The sequence below is a fragment of the Phoca vitulina genome, unplaced genomic scaffold, assembly GCF_004348235.1.
Source record: "Phoca vitulina isolate PV1807 unplaced genomic scaffold, GSC_HSeal_1.0 scaffold36, whole genome shotgun sequence".
Classification (NCBI taxonomy): domain Eukaryota; kingdom Metazoa; phylum Chordata; class Mammalia; order Carnivora; family Phocidae; genus Phoca; species Phoca vitulina.
In genome coordinates, this window is record NW_022589739.1 from 7,248,562 (window position 1) to 7,265,900 (window position 17,339).

General features: G+C 34.6%; 1 protein-coding gene across 3 annotated transcripts in view; it reads left to right on the top strand.

Annotated features, from left to right (window-relative positions):
* The window catches only part of SBF2 (SET binding factor 2), a 450,441-nt gene that overhangs the window by 222,841 nt on the left and 210,261 nt on the right, over nucleotides 1-17,339 (top strand). For all 3 annotated transcript variants that reach the window (XM_032427050.1, XM_032427051.1, XM_032427052.1), the window contains exons 4-6: nucleotides 516-638; nucleotides 2,056-2,166; nucleotides 4,090-4,195. In XM_032427050.1, coding sequence (XP_032282941.1) covers nucleotides 516-638; nucleotides 2,056-2,166; nucleotides 4,090-4,195 — 340 coding nt within the window. The remainder of the gene's footprint in view (nucleotides 1-515; nucleotides 639-2,055; nucleotides 2,167-4,089; nucleotides 4,196-17,339) is intronic.

The window sequence follows — 17,339 nt, forward strand, 5'->3', positions numbered from 1 at the left end:
ATTATTCTGTAAGCCTTGGAATCCTAAATGATCATCACTTTTGTGATATGAAAGATTGGGACAAGTAGGAAAAAAAAATTAGTGCCTTACTTCTAAAACAGATCTTTTCTTTCCTTAAAAACTGACTTCCCATTTAAGTGAGTGTCATTTTTAGTTGTTTGGGTAACTATTTAAAATAATTTGAATGTATCTTCTTTACCTTTGATTGTCAGTACTTCCCTCAGAAACCAAATGCTCCCATAAAGTTTTGGTTTGTATCTGCAGCATAAGGAGCTTTTCAAAAGTGAAATAAGCATACCTTCCTTTATAATTTTTTTGCCTACTTACTTGCTTCTTAGATTCCTGTCAAAGTATGTGTCTTTATTTTTAGTTTGAGTTTTGTAAATTATATTATAAATTATATTTTATAATTAATTTTGGATTTTGTAAATTATATGAAAATGTGTGATATGTCTATTTTTTGTGTTATAAACCTAGGAAATTCTGTCTGTTGATTACAGTACATCTTTTTCTAGGGAACAAAGAAGGAAGAGATTGAAGGTGAAGTGGAAGTGTCTGGTTTAATTCAGCCCGCAGAAGTGTTTGCTCCCAAAAGCCTGGTGTTGGTATCCAGATTAGATTATCCAGAAATTTTTAGGGTAAAGAACTCATAGTTGTCATTATTGATTTGTATTATTGTGTGAATCTGTTTTGAGTGAACCATGGTAACAAGATTTTGTATTTAAGATGTCTTTAAATTGATTATGGATTCATCAATAAAATAAATATAGTGTGAACTGAAAAAATGTGTTCATGTTGGATGAAATAAATACCTAAGTTAATGTATATTTAAACTTATAAGGATATACAGTGTTTGCTTTAAAATAGATCCCGTGACTACTGACTCCAAAATTTATGAATCTAAAAGAAATTATTTGATTACCTATAGCAAATTTAAAATGCGTTAGTAATATAACAACTTTGTCTATTTTTATTTACGTTCTTTTTTTCTTTTTTTTATTATGTTATGTTAATCACCATACAGTACATCATTAGTTTTTGATGTAGTGTTCCATGATTCATTGTTTGCGTATAACACCCAGTGCTCCATGCAGTACGTGCCGTTCTTTTGAGGAATACCAGGCTCAAGTAAACAGAATGGATATTTGTAATTTCAAATAGTTCTGATTGCCAAGATAGCTTTAGAATATTGCTTACTTCCTGATATTTTCCTTTTTGAGACACTCAGAATTTTCAAATGCAAGAAAAAAATTTTATTTAGTTATAAATACATTTAAGCTTTGAAAGAAGAGGGCTTATTTTTCTTATTTCAGTTGCTACCTTTAATAATAGTAATGTTGATTATTGTCCAAAATCACAGATCTCTTTGGAAAGTATAAAATATACCTTAACATTTCACAAGGACTTGGAAATTTCTGGAAAACTTTTCCATATTGTTGAGATTATGTATATTCTAGAAAAATTAACTTCATGTTAAGATTTCAATAATAACGGGTAACTTCTAACAAATACTAATTTTTTAGAGTCACAAATTTTAATAAACTGAAACATTCATAAAGATTGCATTTTGTCTTTCACTTTACTGCCTACCTTCTTCTGAGCATAAAGTGTTTACATATCTTGTCTCTATTTTGCTAACCTCTGTAATAAGTCACAAAATTTTTCTGTATAACAAATGTTCTAAGAACCACAAAAATATAAAATTTTTAAATTTTTATCTTGAAATTTGGAGTTTTACAAAGTAAGAGACAAAACAGTTTTAAAGCCCTACAAATTTGCTAAAGTGGTTATCTGAGCACAAGCACCTGTTTTACAAATTATAGATTTCTGCTTTTTATAAATTCATCTCAAAAGCTCATTTAGAGCTTCTGGTTAAGGAAGAAAATTTAATAAACTTAATAACATTTGCTGCTTAAAATTTATTCTGTGGTCATTGTAGAATATAATATACTTTACTGGCTTCAAAGGGAAGTTTCCTAGGAGCAGATGTCACAGCAATTTATTTTCAATGTTTACTTTTTCCATGAAAAAACTACATGCATCTTCTCTTTGCAGGCTTGCCTAGGTTTGATCTACACTGTGTATGTGGACAGTCTGAATGTCTCCTTGGAAAGTCTCATTGCAAACCTGTGTGCATGCCTTGTCCCAGCGGCTGGAGGGTCTCAGGTAAATAGAATGAAAAGGGAGATGAAGAGGGCCTGTTCCTCTTTTCTTCTCCTCCAGTTAATTTAATTTATGAAGAAAAGAAAAAAAAAGAATTCCTTAAATATTTTCATTTTAAAGAGGATCTTTCTTAGTTAAGCATTGTCCCTATGGTCTGCCTTCTAGAGACCCAAGATTCCATTCTTTTCTTAGGTCATGAGGTTAATTTTAACTCAGGGTTCACCTTTCACATAGCATAATTAGAAGTCATATTTTGTGTAACTTGAACTCTAGTTTACATTTTCTTGGAAATACACTTTTTTAAGCTGAACATTTAAATGCATTCTTTCTGCCTTTCTTATTCCTCTATGTAGTTATGGCTCATTTTATTAACTTATATCAAAAAATTTTTGAGTGATAAAAATTAGGAGATAACATTAAGAAAAACTCTCAAAATAATTCTTTGTAACACTTATGACTACTTCTGAATAGGTTTATTTATTTATTAATTTCCCTGGATAACAGCAATTATACACGACCCTAAAACCATTTTCTGTCTTTGTAATCTTTAATAGAATAGCTTGCATGTAAGCTTTGAAAGAAGGGTGCTTATTTTTCTTATTTCAGTCTGCTGCCTTTAGCAATAATAATGTTGATGAACATCCAGAATCACAGATTTTTTCCAAAAAGTATAATCTATCCCTTAAATTTCCCAAGGATATTGTCATATATTTAGCCTTAAAGGAGGACGTTAAATTCTTTTACTGAAATAAAACTTTCTCAAAGTGGTCATGGGTTTTTCATCCTGTTTGTCTAAAGATTTTCATTTTCGTCTTTGAAGTAGAAAAATAAGAACCTCAACTTCTGTGTCTCAATGTTTCTAGGGGACCATACTTAAAAATAAAAAATAAAAAATAAAAAAGACTCTTCTCCTTAAGCCCTAAAACTGATTAGTTGATCATTTATTTTGCTTATTCTTGTGTAATACTATAGAAGAGGACAGCCTTCTAAAAATTGCATTGTTTATCCTCCTCAGTCTGACAGAGATGGTACTTCCAGTGAAACTGACATCCGTTTTCTTTGCCCTTTGCCTTTTAACTATCTTTTGTCTTACCTGGTATCTTCTGTTATTCTTTAGTTTTTAATCCCTTTTTTTTCCTCCTGCCTCCTCAATCTTCTCCCTCTACTCCCAAGGGCAGAATATAAAATGTGAGTTTGGTCACAAATGGTCCTAAACCTGAAAGCAGTGGAATTGTTTCATTGACCTTTATCATGATGGGATTTATGCTGACTTTATTTTGTTGATTTATTTTTTAATTAAAAAAACTTTTTATTGGGACTCCTGGGTGGCTCAGTCAGTTAAGCATCTGCCTTCGGCTCAGGTCATAATCCCAGGGTCCTGAGATCAAGTCCCGCATCAGGTGTCTTGCTCAGGCGGGAGCCTGCTTCTCCCTCTGCCTGCCGCGACCCCTACATGTGCTCTCTCTCTCTCTCTCTCTGACAAATAAGTGAAAGAAAAAAAAAATGAAAAAAATAAGAACTTCTTACAAATATTACATATGTGGTTCATATTATATAGTTTTTGTTTCTCCAAGTTTTATTGACATATAATTGGCATAAAAATGTTGACTTTAACATTTTATTATTTTTTAGGTAAGTATGATTATCAGTGATTTTTGTATCTCATCATTTATTGAATTTCAACTTTCTAATTACTGAATTTTCTTATACCGTGTTCATTTGGGCACAGTGTAAGTTGAATGTTTTCGGTTACATTGTTACTCTTGGCATCTGCTAATTGGATCTTACAGGGTTATCACCAACTCTAAATTTGAACTTCAAAGAAATTTTAAAAAATTGAACTTAAAGGGATTTTTTTTTGTCTTAAGAAAATGTCTGAAAAGAAATCATTTATGTTTCTGTGTGTGTTTTTCCTCTATTCTGCAGAAGCTGTTTTCTTTGGGTGCAGGAGATAGACAGCTGATCCAGACTCCTTTGCATGATAGTCTTCCTGTCACAGGCACTAGTGTGGCTCTCCTGTTTCAGCAGTTGGGTATGTTTTTTCTCCCATTGTCAGTGTCCTCTTGTGGATTTATTTTAAGCTCACATCACCTGACGTGAATCAAGAAAAAAAAAACTAATGATTAAATATCTGATATATAAAATACATAATTATGTGGGTCCTAATCTTAAATGGTACTTATTCTTTTTAAAAAATTTTTAACTCTGACCTCTTTTGCTCTGGAGTCAATTAGACATATAGAAAATAGGCAGATTTTCTTTATGCTTTAAAAGATGAATAGATAGTATATTTTACTTTTCCTAAGATGAATTAGTTTTGTAGAAACCTTGTCAAATGGAACAAAAAGTCCTGTCCTTCTAATCCAGGATCTGGATCAGAACTTTATCTCCAATTTTCTAGCAATGGAAAGGCTGAAGAATTGCAGGGGGACACCGGAAAGTGCGTTCTGTCCATCGGACAGCTTGTCCTTCGTTTAAGGAATAGTATATAACTTTAGAGTGAAGATGTTTCTGATCAGGGCTGCCAGAGATTCCCATTTACTTTACCTCTTACTTGTCCTTTACATGTGCCTGCATATGAGTGTCCCATTCTCTTTGATTCAATCTTTGTCAGTGTTCTCCATCTGTCTTTGTCTTTTTTAAGTTACCTTGAAACCTTCTCTTCCCTAGGGCTCATATTCTCCATGGAATTACTAGTTCCTTACACAAAACTTCTACCCTTTTGTTTCCCTTCTGTCTCATGTTGAATTTTGCTTCTAGCTCAGCACTCTAATTTGTCACTCCTTTTTCATTAATGGCCCCATCCTTATTCTTCTGCTGTGACTTCAATTGCCAAATTTAGAAAGCCTCAGAAGAAATTAATGTAAATATACAGAGTTTTATAGTATCCTAATAAAGATTGATGGTGATACCAATCCCAAAGTAGTAGTTTTCCCCCCATTATATCAGGAGTTCAAACACTAAAAAATTACCTATCCTTTCTTCTTTCCCCTCCGAAATATTCTACTACTCACTGAGTCATTTCAACTAAGTCCTAATTTAATTAAAGCTATTTTTTTCTTAATATGTGAAACAGATAAACTCTCCCTGGTGGTGGTTCTCTGAAGACTATCTTGTTGATTAAATACTTTCCATAAACTTTTAGAAATAATTTTAGGGAGTTCATGGGTTATCTGCAGCCTGTCCATGGTCCCTACTAACCATTGACTTAGTTGATTTTAGCCAAGCACTATTCACGTGAGTTTTTTACTTTTAGAAGAGGCTATATACCCCATATAAGGGTCAATCAAAACAAAGATTTACCATTAAGAGGAACAGAAAAATAATGACACAAAGTAATCTACCTTTTATCTTAATGAGTGCTTTATAAGCCTGTTATTTTTTTGAGTTTTTATAATGATTTGACAAGGGGGAGGGAAGGGATGTTACTGGCATTTAGTGCCCAGGACTAGGGCTATTAAACATCTGTCGTGCATGATGTTATGTGTACCAGAGAGTTTTTACCTCAGAAACACCAGTAGCACGCCCACTGAGAAAAACTACTGTAGATAAAGTATAAATATATAAAACCTGGACCTTTCTTCAAGTAACAGTGGTCTATATAATTTAGACTAACCCTCTTAACAATGACTACTTGAAAAACTATGTAAATATAAACATCATCTATTTGAAAGCATCAGAGGCAGTAAAGATACTAAAGGAAACTTAGAGAAGTGAGCCAGACATTTGGGACCAGTTTTTCCCAGAGCATCTGTTGATTTTGGAAGAAGTGACTGAAAAGCTGATCACAGCAGTATTGCTATCCCATAGGGAACGGGAAAACTGAGTTCAGGTTTTACCAAGGGAGATTTCTTTATAAAGCTCTCCTGCTTTGAGTTGGGACTGCAAGGGACCACAACCTAGGAATGAGTAAATCACAAGTAAACCACACAAGGTCCCTTGAGGAACTGAAGTGGAACTTGAAATCATTTCAGTTCCCTGAAATGGATTATCGTGATCCTTGGTGCTACTGTCTCTAGCCATATAGTACAAGTAAAAGTAAATTCCTCTCTGGAATTTTGTATTCTAGGTCTTCAGTATGTCTACAGAATTTCATATATATATGCCCAGCACTCAATCAAAAATAAGCAGAAGTATGAGGACTAATCCTATATGAAAGAAATATAGAAGAAACCATAGACTATATAAAAACCCATAGGGGCACCAGAAAATAGTTATCAAATTCACATATTAAAATAATTGTGCTTGGGCGCCTGGGTGGCTCGTTAAGCGTCTGCCTTCGGCTCAGGTCATGATCCCAGGGTCCTGGGATCGAGCCCCGCATCGGGCTCCCTGCTCAGCAGGAAGCCTGCTTCTCCCCCGCCCACTCCCCCTGCTTGTGTTCCTGCTCTTGCTGTCTCTCTCTGTCAAATAAATAAATAAAATCTTAAAAAAAATAATAATTGTGCTTAAAATAGTGAAGGAGACAAACAGTCAAGAATGAGAATTTGGGGAGTGACATCAGCAAGATGGCAGCATAAGAAGTCCTAGTCCTTTTTCTTCCACAGAAACATTGCTTTAATGATGATATACTGACCAAAATACCCAAATGAGAATTCCAGAATCTAGCTATGAATTTGCAATACCCCAGATGATCACAAAGCTGAGAACAGACACATTAAAATGGGTAAGAAGAGCAATTTCACTTTACCCTGTCAACCTCTCCCCTAAGCCAGCAGAGCTCAGTGCTGGGAGAGGACCCCCCAGCTTGCAGCTTCTCCTTGGGGGAGGGGGAAGGAGAAGAATGGAGTATGCATGCATTTTTCTAGCTTTGTGGAGGCCTGCCTGAGGTTGAGACTGTCTCACCTCATTCGGAGCACTGACAGGATCAGCATGGTTTGGATACCACTGAGAACAAAGAAGAGTGAAGGGTAACTTGCTGTACCATCACTGCTTGTCGCAGTTGGGAGAAGGTGCACAACTTGGGGCATATCGAGAGGAAAAACAGCATTCCAGCTTTTCAGAGAGCTGCCTGAATATTGGCAGAGTTGTAGAGGAATTGTATATTTAATTCACTGCTGATGAGAATGTGAATTGGAGCACAGTTTTAACTTTCTAAAAAAGTTAAATAAACCAAATAATCCAGCCATTCCACTCCTATGCCTTTCACTCCATTTACCTAAAGAAAATGCTTTAACATTGTCCATAAAATACTTGTACATGAATGTTCATATCCACATTTTTATAATAGTAAAAAACTGGGAACAAGATCAGTGTCCATCAATGGCAGTGGATAATGGTGATGGTAATGGATAAATGTTCTCTGATATATCCATACAGTGGAATGCTACTAAACAATACAAAGTAATGAATTATTGATACAGCATAGGTTAATCTGAAAATAATCATGCTGAATTTAAAAAGCCATACAAAAAAGAATGCATACTATATGATTTGGTTTCTATAAAGTTCAAGAAAATGCAGTCTCATCTGTAGTAATAGAAACAGGTCACTGGTTGCCCTGGGGGTGGGAAGAGAGGGGTTACAAAGAGATATGAGGAAAATTTGGGATGTTTGTGTTCATTATCTTGATTGTGGTGATGGTTTACAGTATGTATATGTATATATATATATATATATATATATATATATGTAAAAATATATCAAATTCTACAAGTGAATTGAAAACATATATTCATATAAAAACTTGTACATGAATGTTCAAAGCAGCATTATTCATAATAGCCAAAAAATGGAAACAACCCAAATGTCCATCAATTCATAAATGGATAAACAAATGGTGGTATATCCACATAATGGAATAATATTCAGCCATAAAAAGGAATGGATTGTTGATACATGCTACAAATGGACAAATCTTGAAAACATTATATAAAAGTGAAAGAAGCAAGACTCAAAAGGCCGTATATTTTATGATTCCATTTATATGAAATGTCTACAAAAGGCAAATCCATCGAGACAGGAAGGAGATTAGTGGTTGCCAGGAGCTGGTGGGGAGGGGACAATGAAGTGACTGATAATGAGAATGGGGTTTCTCTTCAGACATGAAATTTTTTTAAGAGTTAGAGACTGGTGATGATTTTACAACCTGTGGCTGTGCTAACCACCGCTGAACTGTATACACTATATAAGGGTGAGTTTTATGGTCTATGAATTATAGCTCAATAGAGAAAAAATTATTAGGGCCTTGTCAAAGGAATTCAGGAGCCACCTTGAAGAGACTTGCGATGGATCCAGGATGGTATAATTTGAGCTTCATAAATGGTGAAAATTGCAGTTGGTTGAAACCCAGCAAATATTTTTATCTTGTTAAAATTTTTTAATTAAAAATTTTTTTAAAGATTATGTATTTGAGAGAGAGAGAGAGAAAGAGCATGTTGGGAAGGGGAGAGGAAGAGAATCTGAAGCAGACTCCATGCTGAGCGCAGAGCCCAACACGGGGCTCAATCTCATGACCCCAAGATCTTGACCTGAGCCAAAACCAAGAGTTGACACCTAACTGACTGAGCCGCCCAGCCGCCCCCAGCAAATATTTTTAAATCTATGAATTCATAATAATATTAAATGAAAAATTATTACCTTAGAATATGACAGGGAAATGATTTGTTATCTTGAAAACTTATCAATAAAGGAAAAGAATGCAGCATTTATTCTGTTTTGTCTATATGAATTGCAGTACAGGGTAACGTAATAGTAGATTAGGGGAATTGTCTCTTTTTAAAAGTGTTCTATCAATAAATGAAAAAAATTATTGTACTAGAACATCATTTTACAGTCTTTAGTAAATGAAGATCTGAGCATCAACAAGTATTATCATAGGAAGGAAAACAAACAAATATACCTAGCCTTGCCAAACACTACCTGTAGTTTTGCCGGAGGGATTAAATCCGATTGCAGAAAATACAGAAGATAGGAGAACATAGTGTACTACACAAGATTGCAATTGTCAAAATCTAGGTTCTTAGAAAATGTGGTGTATATATATATATATACAATGAAATATTCAGCCATAAAAAAGAATGAAACCTTGCATTTGCAACAACATGGATGAAGCTAGAGAGTGTAATGTTAAGCAAAATAAGTCAGAGAAAGACAAATACCATATGATTTCACTTATATGTGGAATTTAAGAAACAAGCAAAGAAAAAAAGAAAGAGAAACCAAGGAACATACTCTTAACTATAGAGAACAAACTGATGTTTACTAGAGGGGAGGTGGGTGGGAGGATGGGGGAAATAGGTAAGGGGATTAAGAGTACACTTATCATGATGGGCATTGAGTAATGTATAGAATTGTTGAATCACTGCATTGTACACCTGAAACTAATATAACACTGTATGTTAACTATATTGGAATTAAAATTAAAAACTTAAAGAAAAAATCTGTGTTTGCAAAAAGTCTATTGGTCAAATGTCCCAGGTTCTTTAACAAATAAATTATAAGGAAAGGAAAGGAATGGAGGAGTAACCTCTAGATTAAAAGAGATTTAAAACATCCCATTTTGGAGGCTCCTGGGTGGCTCAGTCAGTTGGATGTCTGCCTTCGGCTCAGGTTGTGATCTCAGGTTCCTGGGTTCAAGTGCTGTGTCAGGCTCTCTGCTCAGCAGCGAGTCTGCCTCTTCCTCTTCCTCTCCCTCTATGATCTCTCTCACTCTCAAATAAGTAAATAAAATCTTTTTTAAAAATCTCCCTTTTAATAGAGAGATTGAACTATAGTGTCTAGGAATGCACATTTGGGTGGTAAAACTATAGAAAAAATCAGGAAAATGGTTAATAGAATAAAGTCAAGATAAGGGTTACTTATGGCAGTAGAGAGGTAGTTCTGATTGGGGGCACATGGAAGGGGCCTTTAGGGTTGCTGGCAAAGTTCTCTTTGTTGACTTAAGTAGTGTTGGTAAGATAATTCCTTAAGCCATCCATTTTATTTGTATGGTTTTCTATTTTTGTGTTTAATCTTTCAATAAAAATATTTTTTAAACAACTTATAAAACTAGGGGCGCCTGGGTGGCTCAGTCAGTTAAGCGCCTGACTCTTGATTTCGGCTCAGGTCATGATCTCAGGGGTCTTGGGATTGAGCCCTGCCTTGGGCTCTGCACTCATTTTCCCTCTCCCTCTGCTTCTCCTCCCCAGTTGTGCTCTTTCTTTCTCTCTCTCTCAAATAAATAAATAAAATCTTAAACTTATAAAACTATTTTAACTTTTTATATATATACCTTTTATTTTTTTAAAAAGTACAGTGCTTGGACAAATTAGACATTTTATCCTCAGATAATAGGAAGTCTAGAAGTAGGCAGTACAGGGCTGATGTGTTGATTCCCAGATGTCTTCAGGGATGGTATGGAAATTCTCCTCCGTGCTTTTCCCCTATTTATTAATAAGGAGTTAATAAGACTGTGAGCTTTAAGAACTTTCTTATTATTCTGTGTGTCCTCTATATTTGGCATAGTACCTTGGACTCAGAAGACATTAATATTTTTTGAATAAATGAGTGAATATATTAGCCATGAAGAAAATGGCAATCATTATTTCATTAGATGTTCTAGGTATGGATGAAGTGTGCCAGGATGTATGATTATTAGTCATTTGAAGATCAGATTTCATTATTTTACTCTCTAGTATGTTTGAGCTGAATTATCTTTTGCTTACATATTCAAATTTTAATTTTTCAGGGAAAAAATAAGGAAAAGATAAGAAAGGGAAGGAGAAAGAAGGATGCCTCTAAAACAGCGCCATGTGCAGAGTTGTAGTTTCCAGAACATGTGGTACTGATAATTCTGACTAAAGGCATGTTCTTATCACCGGTCATTTTGGTTGGACTGTTGTTGAAGGCCAATATTAGACCATTATCAGAGTTCACTACCTGGGTTGGGGGTGAGATGGTGGTGGTGGATTTTATAAAGCACAGAGAGGAAGCAGATAAGACTAAGATTCTTTTGTAGCCTTGACCATTTTCCTGTGGAAGGTCTAAATCTAATGATAGCATTTCCTTGGTTCTTCTCTCCAAGGATTGTTAGGATAATGAATTTGTTTTTCATAGTTTGAGATGTCTCTGTGTTTGCCTGAAATAATTATGTGGACTTCTACCATCGCCCCATAATTTCCTGTCAATCACCCTTCATCTCTTACTTGCCATCTTATTTGTTTCTTTGTTCCTAGTAGCCTATGTGAACTGTTTTTGTTTACCTGAAGATTTGTGTCTTAAGTGTGGAAAACTGCAGGGTTTTTGTTTTTGTTTTTGTTTTTTTTTAATGTTAGTAAGATTGTATTCACAGGACTGGTTTTTATAGCCCATCTCATTTTTTCATCTAATCCATAGCTGTTTAACTCAGATGTCCCTCCTTAACCCAAACAATTTTGTGAAATTCTCATGATATGTTTTGCCATATCTGTTTAGCTATAATTTGGATTTTAACAGCAAATACACCAGTTTTAGAATACTTATTCCCCAGGTTTTTACAGTATATTATTTATTAGACTTTTTTATTTTAAAGATTTTATTTATTTTACCTGACAGAGCGAGAGACAAGCAGGGGAAGCAGGAGAGCGAGAAACAGGCTCCCCGCTGAGCGGGGTGCGTGATGCGGGGCTCGATCCCAGGACCCTGGGATCATGACTTGAGCTGAAGGCAGACGCTAAACCGACTGAGCCACCCAGGCGCCCCTTATTTCACATTTTTAAAGTCACAGACTAAAATGATTTTGGACCTTCAGCTATTATCACTGTTTTGATAGTTAAACAACAGTAGTCTTGTATCATCTGTACTTATACTTTTTTTCCCAGCTTTATTGAGGTATTATTGACATATAGGTTATGTAAGTTTAAGGTTTACATGTGATGACTTGATGCAAGTATATATTGTGAAATGTTTACTACAGTAAGGTTAGTTAACACCTTTGTCCCCTCACATAATTATCATTTTTATGTGTATGCTGATAATCTTTAAGATCTCTTAACAACTTTTAAGTATATAATACAGTATTGTTAATTATAATCACCGTGCTGTACATTAGAGCCCCAGAATTTATTCATCTTATACCTAGAATTTGTACCCTTTGACCAGCATCTCCCATTTCTCACACCCCTGAGTCTCTGGTAACCACCATTCTACTCTCTATTTCTGTCTGAATTCAGCTTTTTTTGTTTTTTTTTAATTCCACATATAAGTGAAAACATAGAGTATTTATCTTTCTCTGTCTGACTTGTTTCACTTAACATAATGCCTATAAGGTCTATCCGTGTTGTCACAAAAAAGGATTTCCTTCCTTTTTATGGCTAAATAACATTCCATTGTATTACACGTATTTTCTTTATTCATTTATCTATTGATGGACACATAGATTATTTCCATGTCTTGGCTGTTATGAATAATGCTATAATGAACATGGGAATGTAGATATCTCTTTGAGATAGGGATTTCATTTCTTTAGGATATATAATCAGAAGTGGGATTGCTGGATCATATGGTAGTTCTTTTTTTTTTATATATACATATAATGTATTATTTGTTTCAGGGGTACAGGTCTGTGATTCGTCAGTCTTACACAATTCACAGCGCTCACCATAGCACATACCCTCCCCAGTGTCCATCACCCAACCACCCCACCCACCCACTTGCCTCCACTCCAGCAACCCTCAGTTTGTTTCCTGAGATTAAGAGTCTCTTACGGTTTATCTCCCTCTCTGGTTTTGTCTTGTTTCATTTTTCCCTCCCTTCCCCTATGATCCTCTGTCTTGTTTCTCAAATTCTTCATATCAGTGAGATCATATGATACTTGTCTTTCTCTGATTGACTTATTTCAGTTCTATTTCTGATTTCCTCAGGTACCTCCATACTGTTTTCCATAATGGCTGCATCCTACTCACAGGATACCTTTTCTCCACCGCCTTGCCAACACTTGTTACCTCTTATCTTTTTAGTAATCATTCTAACAAATGTAAGATGATAACTCACTGTGGTTTTGATTTGCATTTCCCTGATGATTAGTGATGCTAAGCATCTTTTCATGGAATTCATATTTCTTTGGGAAAATATCCATTCAAGTCCTTTGCCCGGTTTTTAATCAGATAGGTGGTTTTTGTTTGTTTTGCTATCAAGTTGTATGTGTTCCTTATATATTTTAGATATTATTCCCTTATTAGGTAGATGGTTTGCATATATTTTCTCCTATTCTGTAGGTTGCCTTTTCATTTTGCTGATTTATTCCTTTACCTGTGGAGAAACTTTTTAGTTTAATGTTGTCCCACTTGTTTATTTTTTCTTTTGGTATCCCATTGAAAAAATCATTGCCAAAACCAATGTAAAGGAGCCTTTCCTCTATGTTTTCCTCTAGTAGTTTTATAGCTTGGGTTCTTATGTTTATGTATTTAATCCATTTTGAGTTATTTTTTGTGAGTGATGTGAGATAGGGGACCAGTTTCATTCTTTTGCATGTGAGTATCAAGTTTTCGCAGCACCATTTATTGAAGAGATTATCTTTTCCCCATTGAATATTCCTGACTCAAATACTCATTGACCTTATATGTGTGAGTTTATTTCTATGATCTCATTTCTCTTCCATTGATTTGTGTGTTTGTTTTTATGACAGTGCCATACTATTTTTATTACTTTAGCTTTGTAATACAGTTTTAAATCAAGAATTGTGATGCTTCCAGCTTTGTTGTTTCTCACAATTGCTTTGGCTATTTGGGGTCTTTTATGGTTCCATATAAATTTTAGGATTTTTTTTTCTGTTTCTGTGAAAAATGTCATTAGAATTTTGATAGAGTTTGTATTGAATCCATAGATGGTTTTGGGTAGTGTGAACATTTTAACAATATTAATTCTTCTGATTCATAAACACAGGATATCATTCCACTTATTTGTGTCTTCTTTAGTTTCTTTCATCAAAGTCTCATGGGTTTTAACATACAGATCTTTCATCTCCTTATCCCTAAGTTTTTAAAAAATTTTTTATTTAAATTCAATTTAGTTAACATATAGTTATTATTAGTTTCAGGAGTAGAACTTAGTGATTCAGCAGTTGCATGTAACACCTAATGCTCATTACATCAAGTGCCCTCCTTAATGCCCATCAGCCAGTTACCCCATGCCCCCACCCACCTCCTCTCCAGCGACCTTCAGTTTGTTTCCTGTGATTAAGAGTCTCTTATGATTTGCCTCCCTCTCTGTTTTCATCTTATTTTATTTTTCCTTCCCTTCCCCTATGTTCATCTGTTTTGTTTCTTAAATTCCACATGAGTGAAATCCTATGGTATTTGTCTTTCTCTGACTGACTTACTTCACTTAGCATGATACCGTAGTTCTCTCCACGTCATTGCAAATGGCAAAAATTCATTCTTTTTGATGGCTGAGTAATATTCCCGTGTGTGTGTGTATACACATACCACATCTTCTTTATTCATTCATGTGTCAATGGACATCTGGGCTATTTTCCATATTTTGGCTATTGTGGACATTGATGCTATAAACATTGGGGTGCATATGCCCTTTGAATCACTATTTTTGTATCCTTTCGGTAAATATCTGGTAGTGCAATTGCTGGGTCTTAGGGTTGTTTTATTTTTAACTTTTTTTGAGGAATATCCACACTGTTTTTCAGAGTAGCTGCACCAGTTCACATTCCCACCAGCAGTGTAAGAGGGCTGCCCTTTTTCCACATCCTTGCCAACATCTGTTGTTTCCTGATTTGCTAATTTTAGCCATTCTGACTGGTGTGAGGTAGTATCACATTGTGGTTTTGATTTGTATTTCCCTGATGCCAAGTGATGTTGAGCATTTTTTCATGTGTCTGTTAGACATTTGTCCCTGAGTTTTTAATTATTTTTGATGCTGTTATAAATGGGATTGTTTTATTTCCTTTTCAGATAGTTTTTTGGTAGGGTATAGAAATGCAACTTATTTTTGTATGTTGACTTTGTACCCTGCAACTTACTGAATTAGTTTATTAGCTGTAATAGTTCTTTGGTAGAGTCTTTAGGATTTTCTCTGTATAAGATCATATCATCTACAGAGACAGTTTTACTTGTTTCTTTCTTATGTGGATGCTTTTTATTTTTTCTTATTCCCTAATTGCTCTGACTAGGATTTCTAGTACTATGTTGAATTGAATGGTAAGAGTGGACACCCTTGTCTTATTTCTTATCTTACCAGGAAAGCTTTCAACCTTTTACAATTGAGTAAGATGTTAGCTGTGGACTTGCCATGTATAGCATTTATTATGTTGAGGTACATTCCTTCTATGCCCAATTTGTTGAGAATTTTTATCATGAAAGGGTGTTGAATTTTGTCAAATGCTTTTTCTGCTTCTATTGAGATGACCATGTGATTTTTAAATCTTTCATTCTATTAATGTGGTATATCATGTTGACTGATTTGTGTATGTTGAACTGTCCTTACATCCCAGATATAAATCCTGCTTGATGATTGTGTTTGATCCTCTTAATGTGATGCTGAATTCAGTTTGCAGGTATTTTATTGAGAATTTTTGCATCTATTCATCAGGGATATTAGCCTGTAGTTTTCTTTTCTTATAGTGTCCTTATCTGGCTTTGTTATCAGGGTAATGCTGGCCTTGTAAAATTAGTTTGGGAGTGTTCCCTCCTCTTCAATTTTTTTGAAAATATGAGAAGCATTAGTATTAATTCTTCTTTAAATGTTTGATAGAATTTACCAGTGAAACCATCTAGCCCTCAAGTTTTCTTTGTTGGGAAGTTTTGATTACTGTTTCAATCTCCTTACTCATTATTGGTCTGCTCAAAATTTATATTTCCTCATGATTCAGTCTTGGTATGAACTTTTTTTTACATGCATACTTTCTTTTTGCTTACTTAAATTAACTTTAGCCAGTTTTTCATTAACTATTATTAGATCAATATTTCTGTGTTGATTGTCTCTAATACTAAATATAGATGCTTTAAAAATTATTAAAATAGCCAGAATTTTTCTTCAGTTTATCTTATAAACATTATTTTTACCTTTTACATAAACATACTTAAAATGTTGAATGTAGCTGTAATTTTCAATTCAGAAAGTTACTTTTACTTTTGAATATTTTAATGGAAAAATTTTGGTATTCTCTTTTGTCTTTCCCTGGGAAAGCTTCTGTCTATAACACTATATAATTATTCCTGAAGTGACAATAAGTTTTACAAGAATTTAAAAAATAAATAGATACCAAGAGCCAAGAGAGATACCAAGAGATACCTTACTAGCTAGAAAAGAGGACAAAGGGCATTACAGACAGAAGGAAGAACATAAGCAATGGTATAGAGCATAAAAAAGGTCTTCATAAAATAGTAAGAGGTTTGATGAGACTTAAGTTGTAGGAAATAGACTGTGATCAGGAAATTCATTGCTTTTCTTTTGACAATTAAAGGTTAAATATTTATGCTAGTTTTGTAAAGCTAGCCATTTTTAAAATACCAAAGACTGACTGACAGTGACCAGTTGAGTGCTTATTGACTAGTGTACTACCCTTGCTGGAATTACGCATTAATAAAGCATGTGGTTGCTATATGATATAATTTGAGGACAGTTCAGAAGAATCCTGGTTCAAAACTATTTTCTCCGTTTTCCTTTCCTGGTGCTTAAATGCTATTATTAAATAGTTATCTCTATCTTTGTATTGAGTTATCTTTTAATGAATGCAAATGCTTTGAGGCAAGATAGCCATTAAGAGTTGTCCTTCATAATAAAAAAAAAAGTGGGTGGCTTAGTCGGGGTTAAGTGTCTGCCTTTGGCTTAGGTCATGATCTCAGGGTCCTGGAATCTAGCTGGCTTCAGGCTCCCTGCTCAGCGGGGGGGTCTGCTTCTCCCTCTCCTTCTTCCCTTCCCCACTGCTGGGGCTCTCCTCTCTCTCTCTCTCCTCTCAAAATGGATAAATAAAGTCTTAAAAAAAAAAAAAAAAGAAGAGTTGTCCTTTCTCACAAAATTCTCTTGTCCAAAATTTCATTTTGCTTTTAGCACTTAGGGATTAATATTCTTACCAAATATGGGTACTCCATTATTGAAGTATGCAACTTACAGATGATGGCAGGATAAATTACCTTCTTTTTCTGTGCTCTGTAGCAGTTTGTACGTGTCCCTATTCTGTTGTGTTTAATTATTTACTTACCAACCTGCCATCTTCAGTGAACTGTGAGCTCTTATGAGCCTGCCTCCCATTTCTTTATATCTAT